The following is an 18,570-nucleotide window of genomic DNA, read 5'->3' as shown; positions in this document are numbered from 1 at the left end:
GTGCATGACCCGCCATAGCTCGGCAATCATTCTAAGTCCGGACGAGTCAAGTTTAAGTGCCACAAGTCATGTTTGTATAATATAGTATATCTGTCTTTACCTACATGTTGCCTATGACTGTTATAACATGATTTTTATATCTAGCTCACCCTTGCTTGTGTGTTTGTGTTTGCTTGGGTATGCTTTCTTTTGCAATGATCATCCACTTGGATGTGAGCAGAGATGGATGAGGTGCCTCTGGAGCAGGCTTTCGAGGAAGAAGATGTTGCTGCTTAGTCTCCTTAGGATTCTATCAGTTATTTCTTATCTTTTGAAATACTCTATTATGTTTAAGTTTTAAATTAGGACTCAATTTGGGATGACTGTAAGCTTAAAACTTTATTTAGCGTCTACTCTAACTGTTCTCTTTTATATAAATATGGACTTATTATGTTATATGATTTTATATAATCTGGTTACAATTAAAATAAAAAAATTAAAACTAGTAATAATAATAGAAAATGTAATAGATAATTTACTAATAAATTTATAAATTAACATTTAATTAAAACTAATTTATCTTATACCTGTTTATAAAGTGATTCTTTTTTCGTGCTCACATTTATTTTTCAATTTCATATTTTAAATAAAAATGTTTTTTAAATTAAAATAATTATTCTACCAATTTTATTAATTTTTTTGAATTTATTTATTTTTAATTTAACTGTTTTTAAACTTAATCATTTTTAGTTAGAAAACTGCCTATAAAATAAATAAAAATAAACTACTTTTAAAATACGAAAAACTTAAATTAATTAATTTTATTTTATTTATATTTCATTATAATTTTATTTAGTATCACTACTTCTATTATTATGATTATTATTATTTAAACTTTTTAAATATTTTTTTAAACTCAATTAATCATCTCTAATAAAAAAATTATATGATACTTTTAATTTTTTTAATCATAAGAAAAAAATGAATACAAATACACGTATGTTTCCACTATTAATATAATATAAAAACATAATTAAAAAATTAAAAAAGCAGCTATAATCGATTATTACTTAAAAAATATGCATATATATATATATATATATATATATATATATATATATATATAAATGTTTTCTATGTTCTCTCTTTTATCTTACTTTCAGAACATCACTCTCTTTTCACGTTTTCCCTCTATATATAAGCTGAAACAAATTATAAGGAACCAGCTTGCTAGAGAAATTAACAAAGACGATCAAGATCATATTATCACAGCACGTTCAGGCAGTGATCCTCTGTTTCAAAATTTCAATTGCATTCTCAATTCTCAATGGATTCTCAAGCTCCGGCAACCGGCACCACCCCCAGGAGTGCCGCTGAACCCTCACAATCTCAACCACCAAAGTCATCTCCTCCTATACTTCCATCTTCCACATCATCAACTCCTCCTGTCTCCGCCCCAACACAGTCTTCCCCAAACCCTAATCCTAGCTCAAGCCCAAACCCAAGCCCAATTCAAGCCCCGAACCCCAAACCCCCCACTCCTACGCCTGCCCAACCTCGCCCCACGCAGTCCTTCAACCGCACTTTGCCGCCGTCGCAGCCTCAGTTCCCGCACTTCTCTTCCGCTCCTTCGCCTCCCTCCGCTCCTGGCGGCGCCCCTGCGCCGAGGGGTGGTATGGCAATCGGCGTGCCCGCGCACCACCAGAGCCCCTCTCCTCCGTTTTCATCGTCCTTCGGTCAACACTTTGGTGGGTTTGCCCGAACTGGAGTCAGTGTGGCCGAACCTACCTCCAATTCAAGCACCTCTCAAGTAATTTTCTGCATCTGTACGTTATTTTGGATATGAATGTTACTAAACATTTTCGTGCTTTTTGACGAGTGCAAATTTTTGTATGTGAATGTGACTACGTTTAGGTGAGAACGCCCGTGCAAGGAATGGGGATGTTAGGGCCTCAAATGAGGCCTAGTGGAATCGCTGCTCATCAACAGAGGCCCGTGCAATCGTCTCTTAGACCTCCTTCCTCTGCCCCGAATACTCAACCTGGGGGTTCGCAAGTTAGTGTGAATGTTTTTGACTATGCCCTTTCATTTCTGCATTTTTTTTATGCTTGGCCTAGTTAGAGGGTTTGTGCCGTTCAAGGCTTTAAATTGCGTTTGTGTTTTTGTGGCATTTCTTGAAGTTAGAGGGTCTGTGCCGATATGTCCAAAATGGGGATCAAGTTATGGTAATTAAGACTCTGAAACCTAGAAGTTGCGGCTGAAATCGCAGTCATGAGCTGTTTCTTAGAACATTTGGGCGGATTGACTTAAGCTGGGGTTGGATATGTCTAGAAATATTGATTTATTTAGGTGCTTTCTATGAATTGGTTTCAGATTTTATTGTTTTGCCTTCCATATGAAATCGCATTAGCAAAATTCATCTGGATACCGACTGAATTTATATCAACTCTTGTGTGGGATCCTTGAATGCCCTTCAGACTTCTAAGTCATCAGATTTTGGTTCTGCGAGGAGGAAGGGTGTTCTCCATAGTTTAAGGGTGGTGAAGGAATATGACTTGTTAGTGTGTATGATAGAAACCAAACAATTACTGAATATCAAAGTTGTATTATTTAGAGTGTTATGCAGTAAAAAGATGATTGAGCTGAAAGCTCTACAGCCACAAGGAAAAACCCAGAGTCCTAGACTCCTCCAGAGGATTATTCTCCTCCTAACCAACTCACAACCTCTCCTCCCTCTCCACACTCTCCCTTCTCTCTCCTATAACAGAATTCTCCCTTCCCTCGATTTTAGACACGTCATTCCCCATCCTATCATTCCCCATCCTAACTAACTTCTCTTTCCTTTTCTAATCCCATTTTCTTTCTTCTAACATAAACCTTCCATATTTTGGGCCTAATTGTTCCTTCTATAAGTGTTCCTTGTTGAGTAACAGGCCCATGTGCACTTCCCACCTTATGATCCTTATTAGGAGTCCTATCAATGTAAGCTTGTAAATATATTGAGCATTTCTTCATTTCTATTGTTATGTGTATCTTAAGAGGTTTTCTCACTTTCATATATCATGCTGCAATGCTCGTGCTTTTCTTGCAATATTCATATTGAGGGAAAAAGCGTAGGTAGTTTTGTAATTCATTGCATTTTGTTCAGAGCTTCCAAGGTCATGGAATTATGAGACCTTCATCTGTGGGATCACCGGCTACTCCATCTCAAGGTGCTTCACAAAGTGTACAGTCACTCAATCAGCCATGGTTGTCATCTGGGCCACTAGGGAAGCCTCCTTTGCCATCCACTGCTTATAGGCAGCAATTGAACCCACCATCAATGCAGCAGAGGTCACATATTCCTCCGCAGCAGCAATCCACACCTACATCTTCACAACAGCAACAACAACAACCACCTTTGTCTAATCAATCACAAGAGCATCATGGGCAACAGGTTCAGCCATCCAGGGCTTCTCATCACGTACCTCACCAGCAACAGGTTTCAAGACTACAGGGGCCAGGAAATCAGAAACCTTCATCTCTTGTTGTGGCACAGACCAGTGTAGTTCAGCCAGTGAGTCAAAGTAGATTGACAAATGCAGATACCGAGGAACCCTGTAATAGTATTCTCAGCAAAAGAAGTATCCATGAGCTGGTCAATCAGGTGAAGTATGCTACTTTCTTATGATCCATAGAAGATTTTCTGGGATTATATTCTAGTTTCTACCACCTGTAGTTCAATAAATTAGGAGTGGAACTCTCTGGATTTGTTAATCCATGTAGGAATGCTGAAGGTGTCTGCTTGTATGAATTTCCTTAAGAAAGAGAAATTTATTAATATGTAGTGGACTTGCATTAATAATTTTGATCAACTCCCATTCAATGTTGCCTGATTTAATTGGAAAGAATTTCATGGATTCTCAGAATTTAAGAAATTTTATAATTCCTTAGGCCCCATATTAGATGTTTAAGGAATTGGATGGTGGCTTACAAAAACTTAAAGCTCTTAAGATTGGATGGTAGCTTTTATATTTTGTGGTATGTTTTAGAAGTTGTATTAGTACTTGGAACTTAGAATCCAGTTAATAATAATGTTTTAATGTCTAAATGGAGCTATGCAAGGTAACGGCCTCTTTTGCCAGTAATTTGGATTTGCAGGTTGTATATTATTCTTAGTATCTATTATAATGATAGAAATAAATAATTGATCCTATATAATCAAGAATATCTAGATTATGTATGTATTAGTAGAAACATTTTTATTTATTCCTGCATCATATGTTTGTTATTAGAGGATATCAAATCTCTTCTATTTAATTTATTCATTCCTTTTTCTCAATATAAATAAATCACTCACACTGTCTCAGAAACACATATTTTCAGCTTAATGTTTCTCTTTTTCTTAGAGTTTAATATGGTATCTAGAGTCTTTTTCAAAATCATGTTGGCCTGGTAGACATGTGGTCTCATGAGGATATATATTTTTGGAAACCTTTCTCCCAGGTTTGTGTTCACTACGTCACCTCTTATGAGTTTTTAGGTGGTGTTTCTAGCAACCCCTTTTTTCTTTGACCAACCTCTGCTCAGGTTGCCTCTTGTGCACTCGGACCAGTATAGTGTCCAGTCCATCAAGGTTTGTTTGGTGGTTTGATCTACTTTTCCCTCTCATGAGGTTATTTGTTTTTCCATCTTTCTAGAAAAGAATGTCTTCCAACTCCACATCAATCTCTAGAACATATTCTCTCATATTTTCCAACCATATTGATAGTATTGAGAAGATAGACGAGTTTAACTATTCATTTGGGCTTTTGAGATCAGGTTACGAAAGTGGGTTGGGCCCAAATGACAAAACATATTTAGGTGGAATGTCACTTCATAAGAGTAAAACTGGATCTAGAGACATCACAACTAAATTGGTCAACTCTAATGAACAGTTGACTGACATATCACCAATTCTAAGAGGACCATGAATGATCTATTATGTTTGCAACAAGCCAAGAACATACAAATTATACACTCCAGCTTTAGAGGGAGTGTTATAATTATAGAATTAAGGAACAGATCCTATATAATTAAGAATATCTAAATTATAGAGTGTTTTTATCTAATCCTATCCTATTATTGTTATCAGAGGTATAAAATCTTCTTTATTTATCATATTGATCCCTTTTCTCAACATAAATAAAGCATCCATGTTGTCTCAAAAATATGAAGTTTGGGTTCAATGTTTATCTCTTTCCTAGAACTTAACTGTAAAAAACTGTTTCTTATATCTATTATCTTTATATACTACTTTTTTTGATCCATTCAAAATAAAGGTCATGTCAATTTCCTTTTTGGTTTTTAAAGTTTAAAAATAACTTGTGTGATGTTGTGCTGCTAAAGTTTACATGGAAATTTAGTAATTGATTGTTTTTATCACTGGTAGTGTGGCCATTATAGTCATAGGATCACAGGATTCTTCTAGTTTCACTAGCTAGGATTGCAACTGTAACAATGTAATGAAATCACTGGTCTTATTCGCTATCTCACAGAATCTGCAATGCAATCGTTCCCAATCTGGACACATTTGTTGTAGCTAGGCTCATCATGGGTCTGGTTTTGAGATCCATGTCGCAAAAACCCACAAATTCTCACCTATATTAGGCTAGTTTGTTTAAACCTTAATTATTTTTTTTAAATAAGTGACTTTTAAAGTAATTACTTATTTACAAAGCAGATAGGATTTGCCTATTAAAAGAAGCTGTGGCCCTTTAATCTGAATCTCTTCCTCCTTCTCATTCAGATACACTCTCTCATTCCCTTTTTGTTTGAACTTTGTGGAGAGTTGAAAGCTTCTGTCTGAATTCTGAATTCTACTCTATGGATCATCTCCTGCCTTTTCTCACCGTCTCTGTTTCTGCCATCTAAGATTCTGACCTGATATTTCTGGTCTGATTTGTGTTTGGTACGTCAGAGTGTCCCTTTTTGGTTTGGTTGGTGGGAGTTTTCCTATGGCTGACCGAAGAAACTCCACTTTTTTTCTTTTCATATTTTAGAGTCATTTCTTGCTTCTGAAAGGCTGAGTTTCCCAAGAAAATTTTAATTTTCTGGTGTACTTTTGAGCATTGAGGACCCAAACTAAAAACCAAACATATCCTGAATTTAGGAACTTATATGATCAAGTCTTTTGAAGTTACTGACCTAACCTAGTGTGTGATTGGAGTTTGCTTATTTTGAGAAAGTTAGTTCTTGTTAGAATCTGTTTTAGCTGTAAAATTGATAGGAAGAGCACTAGTGAAACTTGTCATTTTCTAGGTTGCTCTTTAGTCTCATGGCACTCATGGAGACAAGCTTGTGTAGCTTTGTCTACCACTAAAGTAGAATACATAGCTACTGGAAATTGTTGTGCTCAAATCTCATGGATGAAACAACAACTTGAAGATTTTGATATCTTTATTAACCATATTCCTCTAAAATGTGATAATACTAGTGCCATTAATCTGACCAAGAACCCAATAATGCATTCTAGGACTAAACAAATTCAAATTAGACACCATTTTCTAAGAGATCACATTCAAAAAGGTGATTGTGTCATTGAATATATGGATACTATGCATCAATTAGCAGATATATTTACCAAAGCATTGTCTAAGGAAATATTTTATGAATTTAGGAGAGATTTGAGAGTGTTAGATATGTCTTAAGATTGAAATTTGACTCAAAATTGTGTTTTTCGGAAATTAACGCTCAATAATTGATTATCTAAAGCTTATAATCGATTATCTCAAGGTTGAGAAAATGTTTTGATTTGGACTTAATCGATTATCTTGAGTAATAGTTGATTATCTCGAGATTTTTCTGCAATTGGGGATTTTCATTTGGGAATAATCGATTATCTGAAATGATAATTTATTATATGCAATTTCTGAAAATTATTTTTGACACAATAATCGATTATCATTAGTGATAATCGATTATCACGTGCTGTACTGTTAGGAATAAAAGAGGAGGGAATTAACCTAATACCGAACGGTAAGGCGGGGGGAAGTGAGGCCGTACGATACATGAGAGGAGAAGCCGAACGGTAGGGCAAGGGGGAAGTGAGGCCGAACAAGGACAGGGGAAGCGAGGCCGAACGGCGTGACAGGAGAAGCCAAGTGGTAAGGCAAGGGGGAAATGAGGCCGAACAGAGAGAGGGAAGCGAGGCCGAACTGTGTGAGAGGAGAAGCCGAATGGTTAGGCAAGGGGGAAGTATAGACCGAACGGTATCCAGAAGGGAGGAGGGAACTAGAGGCTACCGAACGGTATTTAGTGGAAGCAGATTGGGTTATCAGAAAGGTTAGGGCGTGGGAAGGCGACACTATAAATAGTCTTCTTTTATTTCTATTCAGGGGGTTATTTCTTTTGAGTATAGACTGGGCATATTTGCCAGTGGAGGAAGATAGGCTTCCTTGGGGGAGATTACACTTGTAATTTTCTATACCTTACAGAATCAATAATACATACTTACATACTTTCATTTCTATTGTTCTAGTGTTTGAGTGAGAAGAGAGCGTAGATTTAGGTTACTCGTATAAAGTAACCTAACAATTGGTCCGACCTGCCGGATCAATATCGGGGGAGAGAAGAGCTAGCGAGGAGAAACGGTAGCGAAGAAGAATGGAGGGAAAATTAAACGCGCTAGTAGGAAGAATGGTGGCGATGGAGTCGAAAATGGAGGAAGTGACGACAGAGGTGCGAGCGATGACTCGAGAGTTTCGACGAACTTTTGGGCGACGCTCCAGGAACTGAGATCGGAGCTCCGAAGGAAGACGTGATTCCGTCTAGGTTGGACGACGACCGCTAGAAAACTCGGAGGAGAAATCGGAAGAAAACAGAGGAGAACTTCGACGCAGTTGGAGGAAGCGCGTTGAACTACCTACAATTGAAGGTGTGGATCCCATGGGTTGGATCGCACAGGCAGAGAAATTCTTCGATCTCCAGAGCGTGACGGAGAAGGAGAAGATGAAGCTCGTCTAAAGATGCATGGAGGGAGGTTTGGCGCGTTATTGGTTCCGCTTCTAGCGGGAGAAAACTAGGCATCCGACTTGGAAGATGTTCATCGACGCTCTGACGTGTAGGTTTGGCGAACTAAATCGGGGCACTGTTTGCGAGAAGATGACAGAGGTGCGACAGGAGGGATCTCTCAACGCCGGCGGAGGGCAGGAAGACGAAGATGAGGAAATTAACAATCTCTTGGATCTGGAGGATGTGGGTAAGGGAATGGGAGAAATAGAGCTGAAGCTGAGCACACATCAACTGCCTTTGCTGATTCAGTGTCGTCTCTTTCAAATGGATCACACAATTCAGGGCACTCTTTTGGTTAACAGAAAGCTTCTTCCTAGAACAATATAGGTTAGGCATTCAATGATTAAAGTTGAGAAAGACCTTAGTCTGATTATGCAAAGCACAAATTCTTTGGAGGTAGTGAACACAAGCATCAAGCCAAATAGAACTTATTTATCTAAAAATCTGATTACACTTTTGAGCTATGGAGGAGTACCAAATGAATTCTTCAAGGCTCTACTAGAGAGTAATTTGGAAGATGCAAATCATGTTTTCTCCAATGAGCGTGTTGCACTCAGAGCATCCATTAATAATGGCACCATGGATGAATACATTGTGGCAGAAATGATTTTATGTGGAATTCCTCTGGATGAGCCATTTTTGCAGTATCATCTGTCTATACTTGCAAGGGAGGAATGCAAGAAGCTTAAAGGAGGGAAGCTATATATGCCTGATTGTTTCTATTTAATGGGGACTGTAGATCCCACTGGATGCCTAGAGAAGGATCAAGATTGTATAATACATGAGAATGACCAAATTACCAGGGATGTGTTGGTCTACAAAAATCCAGGTTTACATGTTGGCGACATTCACATAATGCGTACCACATATGGGGATAAGTTAGAATCTTTTGTTGGACATAGCAAGTATGCAATCTTTTTCCCGTGTGTTGGGACTCGCTCAGTGGCAGATGAAATTGCTAGAGGTGATTTTGATGGAGATTTATACTGGGTTCCAAAATATCCTCAAATTTTACAGTATTTCAGAAAGAGTGACTCTTGGATGGAAAATTCTGGCCCTTGCCAATTTGTCCAATTGGACTCCAGTGTTAAAAAGCCTAGTACACTTTCAACCACGGAACTTGAGGATGAACTTTTTAGACTATTCCTCAAAATTCGTTTCCAACCAAGTAATGCAATGGGTGTGGCAACTGACAGCTGGATGGCGCTCATGGATCGTCTTTTGACATTAAAAAATTACTGCAGTGAAGAGAATGAGAAGGGGAAGGAAAATCTGAAATAAAATATACTAAAGTTGATCGATCTACGAGGCATTAGATGCTCCTAAGAAGGGAGGGAAACAGGTACAAGTTCCAGATGATTTAAAAGCAGAGATGTTTCCGTACTACATGGAAAGAGATAAATCATTCACTTCAACCTCTATTTTGGGTTTAATTTATGATTGGGTTGGTACATGGCAAACAAAAGACATCGAAGATTATTTTTTCCGGGCTTATGATTTTGGAAAAGAGGTGAGCAGAACTGGAAGTTAATAGAATCCAGGAAGAATGGAAGACAGTGGAGGAGGATTTGCCACTACCCAAGCCTCCAGACCTGAATTTGAAGGGCGCCACTTGGGAAGAGGAGCATTATGTCAAATAACATGTCCCTGACTTCAACCTTGAGGACAAGGTTGATTTTGAGGGGTAGAGTAATGTTAGGAATAAAAGAGGAGGGAATTAACCTAATACCGAACGGTAAGGCGGGGGAAGTGAGGCTGTACGGTACATGAGAGGAGAAGCCGAACGGTAGGGCAAGGGGGAAGTGAGGCCGAATAGAGACAGGGGAAGCGAGGCCGAACGGTGTGATAGGAGAAGTCGAATGGTAAGGCAAGGGGGAAGTGAGGCCGAACAGAGAGAGGGAATCGAGGCCGAACGGTGTGAGAGGAGAAGCCGAACGGTCAGTCAAGGGGGAAGTATAGACCGAACGGTATTCAGAAGGAAGGAGGGAAGTAGAGGCTACCGAACGGTATTTAGTGGAAGCAGATTGGGTTATCAGAAAGGTTAGGGCGCGGGAAGGCGACACTATAAATAGTCTTCTTTTATTTCTATTCAGGGGGTTATTTCTTTTGAGTATGGACTGGGCATATTTGCCAGTGGAGGAAGATAGGCTTCCTTGGGGGAGATTACACTAGTAATTTTCTATACCTTATAAAATCAATAATACATACTTACATACTTTCATTTCTATTGTTCTAGTGTTTGAGTGAGAAGAGAGCGTAGATTTAGGTTACTCTTATAAAGTAACCTAACATGTACCTTCAAAAGCTAGCCGTTACAACGACTATAAACGGTATAAAATGGCTAGTTTCTTTCCTAGGTGTATAAATATGATCCCTTACTTGATTACAAACACCTCTTGCACCAAAATTCTGACAAATTGAACCCTCAAAGCCATTTTCTCTCATTCTCTTGAACCATTCTTGAACTCTCTTGCTTGTGCTCCTCCTTCTTGAACTCATGGATTACTCTTGCCGCAAGATGCCTACAAGACGAAGAACTGGAGCCTCTTCACCACCTCGCGCACCTTGCTCAGCCAACATTGAAGGATGGATTTCTGATTCTAGCAAGCATGAAGAGTTCATCCATTTTTGGAAGGACAAGAAACTTATTCCTTCCAAGTATGTTACCCTGAACTGGTATGAATATTATGGCTTCCAATTTCCTACTCTAATGGAGAATCAAGGATTGAAACACTTTGTGGAACAGAAAGGTGTGATCTACCTAGATTTAGTTTGCGTCTTCTACTTTAATCTCAGAATGCGTGATGGCGTGGCAAAAACAAAAGTTAAAGGAGTTAACATCATTCTTGATGATGATATCTGGGCTATTGTGGCTATGCTACCTATTCGGGAGGACTCTGTCAAGATACATCTTTGGATAGAAGGTTTCAACCGTTTACTCTCATTTCAATCTTTTTTGCGCAACCCACAACTTCAAACAGGGCACAAGCAACTTCTTGTGGGAGGTTTCAATGTAGAAGAACGTATGATTTACTACTTGGTTGTTTGGGTCTTATGCCCACGTGCTACAAACCATGCCTAATGTTTTAAATAAGATCTCCTCATCATCTATGGGCTTCTCAACCATATTCACATTGAGTGACCTTCTCTAATCATTGATACCATGATGAAGGCACAATGATATCCTGTTTATAATTTACCCTATGCTCTTCTTGTCTCCCAGATTTGTGAATACAAGGAGTAAATATTGTTGGAGGGAATCTTGTGACTTGGAAGAGTAAAAAACAAAGTGTGGTAGCTAGATCCAGTGCTGAAGCAGAATTCAGGGCAATGATACAAGGGATATTTGAACTACTTTGGCTTAAGATCATCTTGGAAGACTTAGGAATAAAATTGAATGAACCAAAGTGACTTATTGTGATAACAAATCTGTTATTAGCATAGCTCATAATCCAGTGCAACATCATAGAACCAAACACATTGAGGTTGACAAACATTTTATCAAAGAAAAATTAGACAGTGGTCTGATCTGCACTCCATATGTCTTCTCACAAGACAACCTTGCCGATATTCTAAAGAAGGGGCTAAAGAGCAACAACTTTGAAAGTATTGTTCCTAAGCTCGGAATGGAAAATACTTATTCACCAGCTTGAGGAGGAGTGTTAGAATCTGTTTTAGCTGTATTATTTCTGTCAGAATCTTTGTTTTTATTAGTTATATTTTTTCGTTATTTAACAGATTATAATTATTGTGAATAATGGGGATATCCCTGAATCATAGTGATTTGGTTGTCTAGGAGTTATTATCATGCTTCCTAAAATAGCTTTCTAGCCTTGTATATATGGATTGTATTCTCAGCATGATAAAAATATAAGATTCTACCCTAAAAGAGCTTTCAAAGAAAAAAGTCAATTATTTTCCTGATATTCAGCTGAAAAAATGGCAGTGCTATAGGTGTGTTATTTAGTGATTTCCATTTGGTTTTAGCTTATGGTTATCATAATTTTTTACCCAGAACTACTCAATTGCTTACAGTTTCCATTGCCCTCTGTTTCTCAATAGATGATTCCTTAAGCACTTTGTTCTACAAAATCGTTGTTCCACTTTCATTTTTAGAACATGAATTTACAATTTGTCATTGGTTATTAGATGGAATATACCAGGAGGCATTTCAAAGTTCTTAACTTTAATGATTCATCAAGCTTTAAACGGCCCTATTTTTCCCTAAAATATGTAGTTTTCTCTATATTTACATTTATTCTTTATTGCCAGGTGGATCCATTGGAGAAGTTGGATCATGAAGTTGCAGATATTCTTGTGGATATCGCAGAAAATTTTCTGGAGTCTGTGAGTATATTTACATTTTAGTCTGTGATGGAATTGTTCAGTTTTGCAACTTCATAAAATTTATGTTGTCTCTATCCTTATTAATGGTAGGGCTCACTATTTTTCTTTTCAGCTAAGTACATTATTTTGACCCATATAAATCAACGGTCAGATGTTTTAATTCTTCAGAACTACACGGATTAACCTAGTGTTAGAGAATTCCTTCATTCTGTGTGTTCTGTTTGTATATAAAACTAAGGGTTTTATGGATGTATTTTTTGAAAATAAATAACAATACAGAAAAGACATGTTCTTAAAGGAGGCTTGCTTGTGAACATTGATTATAATTCTTTTGTTTTACTCTCATTGTTTGTTGGTACTTTCCCAACGTAATTTGCTAGGAGTTGTTTTATGAATTCCTTTTTGTTGATGATGATTAATTTCTTTAGAAATGAATTATGTTCTCAATTGCTCTTGGTCTTCTTTTAGATAATTTTCTTATCCTAGTTTTTAACTCTGTAGATTGTTTCAGTAATGTTCATTCTTTTATGGATTCTTTAAATAGATAATCAGGTCTGGTTGTTCATTGGCCAAGCATAGGAAATCAACAACTTTGGAGGCGAAGGACATACTTCTCCATCTTGGTTAGTTACTAAAACTTCTGTTCTCAGATTTTATTGTCTGCAGATTTCACGTCTAATGCTATAATGCTATTCACATTTATGCAGAGAAAAATTGGAACATGACACTTCCTGGATTTGGCGGCGATGAGATTAAAAGCTACAGAAGACAGGTAAAAAGGATCTGAATCTTTGTCGCATCTTTATGTTTTATTCATTGATTGGTTTGTACTCTTTTGAATTTCATATTATTGGCTTGTAATTTGTGATGATTTTGCAGATTACAAGTGATATTCACAAGGAGCGTCTATCAGCTGTAAGTTTTGGTCTCTTTTATTCTTCATATTTTTGTGGTTGTGTTGTATCTGTGTTGGTTGTTCCTGTGATTGCACAATCCTGCAAGGATGAAGACGTGTTGGTAGACTTTTTCAACACGTTATTATTCTGATATGTTCTTTATTTTCTTGACTTATTTTTGTTACTATTGCTAATGTGATGGTGGTGATTATTATGATTTCATTTGGCATAATTTGACAGATAAAGAAATCAGTGACAGCAACTGAGGCGGCACATGCTAAGGGCGCTGGCCAGGCTTCTGGTAGTGCAAAGGGTAATCAGGCAAAGACACCTATGAATATCATTGGCTCCCCAAACCTAAAAAGTTCATAGGATGCACGCTGTGTTTATGCTTTACACAGTAATGGAGGAAGCACTTTGGTGAGGTAATTGAACTTTGTAATAAATCAAACAGGTATTCCTGTTTGAAATCTTGCATCGTGAACAAAAATAGCACACACCTCATTTCACAGTTCAGAAATTGAATTCAACTTTAAGTAGTTTCACACTTAGCACCAAATTGTTGCATGCAGTGATGCGTTTAGTTTTTCTACCCTGATTACTGAGGAAGATGATAGAAATTCACAATTTCTATTAACTTTTAACTAGGCATTTCTGTTAGCAGTTTTGCATTCTGAACAAAAAATGGGATCTATTTCTGTTAATGCCTAGAAATGCTTTAAGCTTTGAAGTAGTATCACCCTTAGCATCTAATTGTTGCAAGGAGTCATGCGTTTTTTTTTTTTGACCCTGATTCCTGAGGAAGATGATAGGAATTTCAGAACTTCCATTAACTTTGTCTTTGTAGAAGGAAATCAAAAGCATGTTTAATCTTGATCCTGATAAACACTTAAAATTTCTTGTCATGGTCTCATGATGTTTTAACACCTGATTGGTGGTATTGTTAGCATATGTTAAACTTAGATGTCAATTCTGCAACTGACCTGCCAAAGGCCACCTTTTTTAAGTCAAACTTGTTCGATTCGACCTAATACTAAGAGTCTGTTCGATCTAGCTTGTATTTGAATTCATCATCCGGAGTTCTAAACACGCACTCAATTCTTTCCTGGTTAACCTTGTTATTTTCCTTCGTCGTCTTCTTGACGTTATTCTCTCTTTGCACAAGAATGATTTTCTATCTGTTGTGCTTGTCTGTTATTGTTAGGAAGATCAGGGTTCTTTTCAGGCTCTTCCTGAGCATTCCACGTGCACCTAGCTTAACCTCAGCAATGGTCCGAACTCAGAAGCATTGCAGAATACCAGATAAAGGGAGCAGAATTGGCTTCAGTGACTACAATTCTTTTGTACTGATAACAGTAAGAAAGCCATTGGTTGGGTCGGCTGGAATGTTTTTTTTATTCCGATGAACTTTCTAATTTAGATGCAAACAGTATCCTGAAATATATTATATATATATATTATATATATATATATATATATATATGCAATCACTTTTCCTTTAAGGCAAGTGTTCCTACACCCGCTGAAATTCCGTAGCGTTGTGGCTTAACAATTTGGTTGATTCATTTTTATTTCCCGCAGCCATTTTCAAAGCTGTTGAAATACACGTCTTTCTGAAGTGATTTTGACAGTGTCTGGGTATATATAATACACATTTATCTACTAAATTTATATAAAGTATGTTTATTATATATCCAACTGTTAAAAGTGTACATTGTAACAAGCATCAAACATGTTTTATTGATATAATTGCATTTTTAACTATAATTTATGCGAAGGTAATTGAAAATCGAGTAGTTTTTATTTTTCGGTAGCATAATGCTAATATTCCATCTATTGAACATACACCGAGTAATTTGATCTCACTTTATATATTATATATTTCAATTTAGAGAATCTTCTTTGTCAGCAGATAAATATAATATTTATCATAAAACCAAATCCTCCTGTAACAATTTTTTTGAATAATATTTTAGATATTATTTCAATTTCAAATGCACTAAGGATGAAAAGAATTTTTTATTTCGTAAGAGGAAAATAATTTTGTGAAAGAAATTGATCGTGTTTGAAAACACAAGTTTCTTAGGGGCATTAAATAATGAATATATTATAGGTTTATTCCAAATGTTCCATGTTATTCATACCACCCTACTCATATATATATATATATATATATATATATATATATTATATATATATATATATATATATATATATATATATATATATATATATATATATATATATATATATATATATATATATATATTGATTATTCAGACTTTGATAATGATCTGATTCTGTAAAGTGGGAGTGAACAGGTGACCAACTTGAACGCAAATAATGGTTATGTTTAATGCATCAGTTTCATTTTCTTATTTTACGTTTATTTTTTCTTGTCCTTTGATGTGTTGACGTGGAACAGCATAGACTAATACTTCTATGTAACCCCGATATGGAATGCTTCACAAATTACACACATTGCTCTTCTACTGTCAATGACTCAACTTTCGACTTTATTTCAGTCACTGTGGGAGTATACTATATTAGTTACACCTGCTCATCTTCATTATCAGTTTTCATGTTAATTTATAATTATTTACAGTTTTATTATTTTACAAAAAAAATCGTTGTTAATGTCAGGTATTATTATAAATTATGATATTTCATTATAACGTTTGTCTATAGTCTGCCATCATATAAATTATATCATTAAAACGTGCTTTCTTTTTGTCATATTTTTCTTTTTAGTAGATTTCGTGTCATACTGAATTGCACATTGAAATATTAAGCCTATTCTTATTATGCATAAGATTATAGGATTGTCTATTAGTATTTATTTAATGGATAACTTGTAGAAGATAGCATTTGTGAAGGTCACTACTTTTGTTAAATGAAGGCTATACTTAAAGTTTCCAAGGAAAACAACTATATATACATCTGTGAGAATAAAACACGGCAATGCTAATTTCAAAACAAACCAAAAGCTAAAGACAAACCAAAAGCTAAAGATAATATGGAATTATGCATATGCAGTAAACTAATCCTAAATTATTTAAACCATAGATTAAAATAGCACAAAATTAGACGTTGTTACTTTTATTGGTGCTCTCTCTCTCTCTCTCTCTCTCTCTCTATATATATATATATATATATATATATATATATATGTATATATATATATATATATATATATATATATATATATATAACTAGAATTAAAGTTTTATCTAAAAGTAATGGTCTGCATAAAGTTTTTGTGATATTTAATTGCTGGGTAAATTTGAATTACTGAAACTCTAATTTTGACTTTATAAAGTTATATACTTCAAAAATAAAATTAAATACGCTTTATAATTTCAGTTGAAGATTGTTTAAATACTTGAGAGGGAAGTTCCTTACACAAGTAAAAATTAAAATATAAATCTCACACTTGAAAATTCTTTAAAAATGAAGACAATTTTTTATATTAAAAATATTTAATGGGAAATTATTACTTTTCTCAAGAAAAGAAATATGTAAAATGAGGTGGTGTATATATCTAAATGTATGTTGCGTCAGCTACTGTTATCTTTCACTCTTAATGTCTGTGACGTGAATGACAATCAAAACATTTTACTTTGTGTATAATTATTGCATGTGAACCACAGATTGTTCTTAAGTAGGTATGTTATAGTTCATTACTTTTAGGATTTTCCGTTTTTCAAGTCAATCTATTCAAACTTATAGGTAGAAAATTCTTGGTGTTATTATTTATAAAAAGCAGTCGTTTATCTTGTAATTTTATTATCAGCAATGATCTCTTATCAGCCATTTCAGGTAGCTGAACTAAACATTAATGATTTCTTACAAAGTTGTTCTGCATCAACCTTTGGTTACATCCATAATGATCTTAATACTCCAAATTCTCTCAGATCAAAGGGCCACCTTGTCCTACTTTGCTGACACATATACCATTAAGGATTTGAAGTCTTTCACAGAATTTATAACTTCAAAATTTTAAAGCAGTAACTGACAACTAGGGAAAAGGAAAAAGAAAAAAATGTCCTAAAAACATGAAAGTCAAAACGAAGACCTTCCCATTTAATGAAGCAGATAAACCAACTCTTTCCCCTTTTAAATTTTGTGTCATACCCTTTGTGCACTTCACAATTACCTAATTTCTTGAAGGTGCCATTTCAACCCCCACATAAAAACCGTACCCACTCCAGCAATACCTCTCTCATTTTATCTATACATATATATATTCCTTCACCCCAAAGATATCATTACATTGGAATTCTAAGAGGGATCTTCTACAATCAAGAAGAACCTGAAAAACCAACTAAGGGTGCATAAATTTAAATGGCTTGTGGGTGTTCATCAACAGCAGTGGCAGAAAAGATTTCATGGAACTCTGCAGTGTTTGTGGCACTAATGCTGCTGTTCAGTAGCTGCGAGTCAAACACAAGAGATTTCACGAATCAGATGTTTGAGGAGTGTGTCAACAACGGCAATTATAAGGTGTGTGATGAGATTTACGTGGTTCGTGAGGGAGAGACCCTTCAAACGATCAGTGAAAAATGTGGGGATCCTTATATTGTTGAAGAAAACCCACATATCCATGACCCTGACGATGTTTTCCCTGGCCTAGTTATCAAGATTAACCCCTTCAACTATAGACCATAAAATGTTCCATTGTCCGACAGTTTTTTCAACCTCACATTCTGCTGTGAGAAATTAAAGTTACAGGTCGTTGAAAAAGATTCTTATAATGTGACCTCTTACGGTCTTAATTTTCGTGTCAATGGATGCATAATACAGGAAGTCAAAGTGGTTGAGTTTCAATTTTTCTGAATATGAGATAACATATTGTAATGAAGTTTTTGTAAGAGATGTATTTAGCTTAAAATAGATATGTTTTTTAAGTGATATTTTATAATCGAAGGAACTTTGCAAATTAGGTGAAGTTAGAATTCCAATCTAGATTAATGATCTGTGTTCTTTGATCGTACTATAATTTAACATTAAAAGCTTCGAAATTTTGCCGCTAGACATCCCAACGATAATTATCTTTTTGTCCAATATTGTAACTACGAAACTTTAAAAAATAAGGGTTTTTCTTTTAAATTTTTTTCCTTTTCCTTGACTGGAAGGATTGGTATAATTGCTATTAACTTTAGATAAAATGATCCCACCCAACAATTAATATTATTAAAATTTATCTGGTCTTCTATCATTTGTCTTGGTTTTTAACAAACATAAGAACATGCATAGAAGTTAATGACAATAATAAAAACCACACATTTCTGGTTGATTTTTGTATACAAAATAAACC

At 35.6% G+C, this 18,570-nt stretch overlaps 2 protein-coding genes and 1 pseudogene across 3 annotated transcripts; all 3 read left to right on the top strand.

Annotated features, from left to right (window-relative positions):
• Positions 1–1,142: 1,142 nt before the first annotated feature.
• TAF12 (TBP-associated factor 12) lies at positions 1,143–14,692 on the top strand. 2 transcript variants are annotated; one of them, XM_088096705.1, is made up of 9 exons: positions 1,143–1,789; positions 1,894–2,034; positions 3,128–3,625; positions 12,283–12,357; positions 12,902–12,980; positions 13,065–13,129; positions 13,237–13,272; positions 13,494–13,678; positions 14,462–14,692. In XM_088096705.1, the coding sequence occupies exons 1-8, from the start codon at positions 1,307–1,309 to the stop codon at positions 13,623–13,625; spliced, it is 1,509 nt and encodes a 502-aa protein (XP_087952831.1). In that variant the 5' UTR covers positions 1,143–1,306; the 3' UTR covers positions 13,626–13,678; positions 14,462–14,692. The 2 variants fall into 2 exon arrangements, with proteins under 2 accessions (XP_087952831.1, XP_047154806.2); XM_047298850.2 differs by having other exon boundaries at positions 14,458–14,692.
• On the top strand, positions 6,661–12,264 carry LOC148193984 (putative RNA-dependent RNA polymerase 5 pseudogene; annotated as a pseudogene).
• Positions 14,693–17,522: 2,830 nt separating the features above from the next.
• Positions 17,523–18,200, top strand: LOC124826092 (uncharacterized). Its single transcript, XM_047298849.2, has one exon. The coding sequence runs from the start codon at positions 17,598–17,600 to the stop codon at positions 17,919–17,921; it is 324 nt and encodes a 107-aa protein (XP_047154805.1). The 5' UTR covers positions 17,523–17,597; the 3' UTR covers positions 17,922–18,200.
• The last annotated feature ends 370 nt before the right edge of the window (positions 18,201–18,570 follow it).

The sequence above is a fragment of the Vigna umbellata genome, chromosome 8 (assembly GCF_029865625.1).
Source record: "Vigna umbellata cultivar VRB3 chromosome 8, Vumbellata_1.0, whole genome shotgun sequence".
NCBI lineage: Eukaryota > Viridiplantae > Streptophyta > Magnoliopsida > Fabales > Fabaceae > Vigna > Vigna umbellata.
The sequence above is the reverse complement of the archived record's forward strand: the minus strand, read 5'-3'. Positions and strand labels throughout refer to the sequence as shown.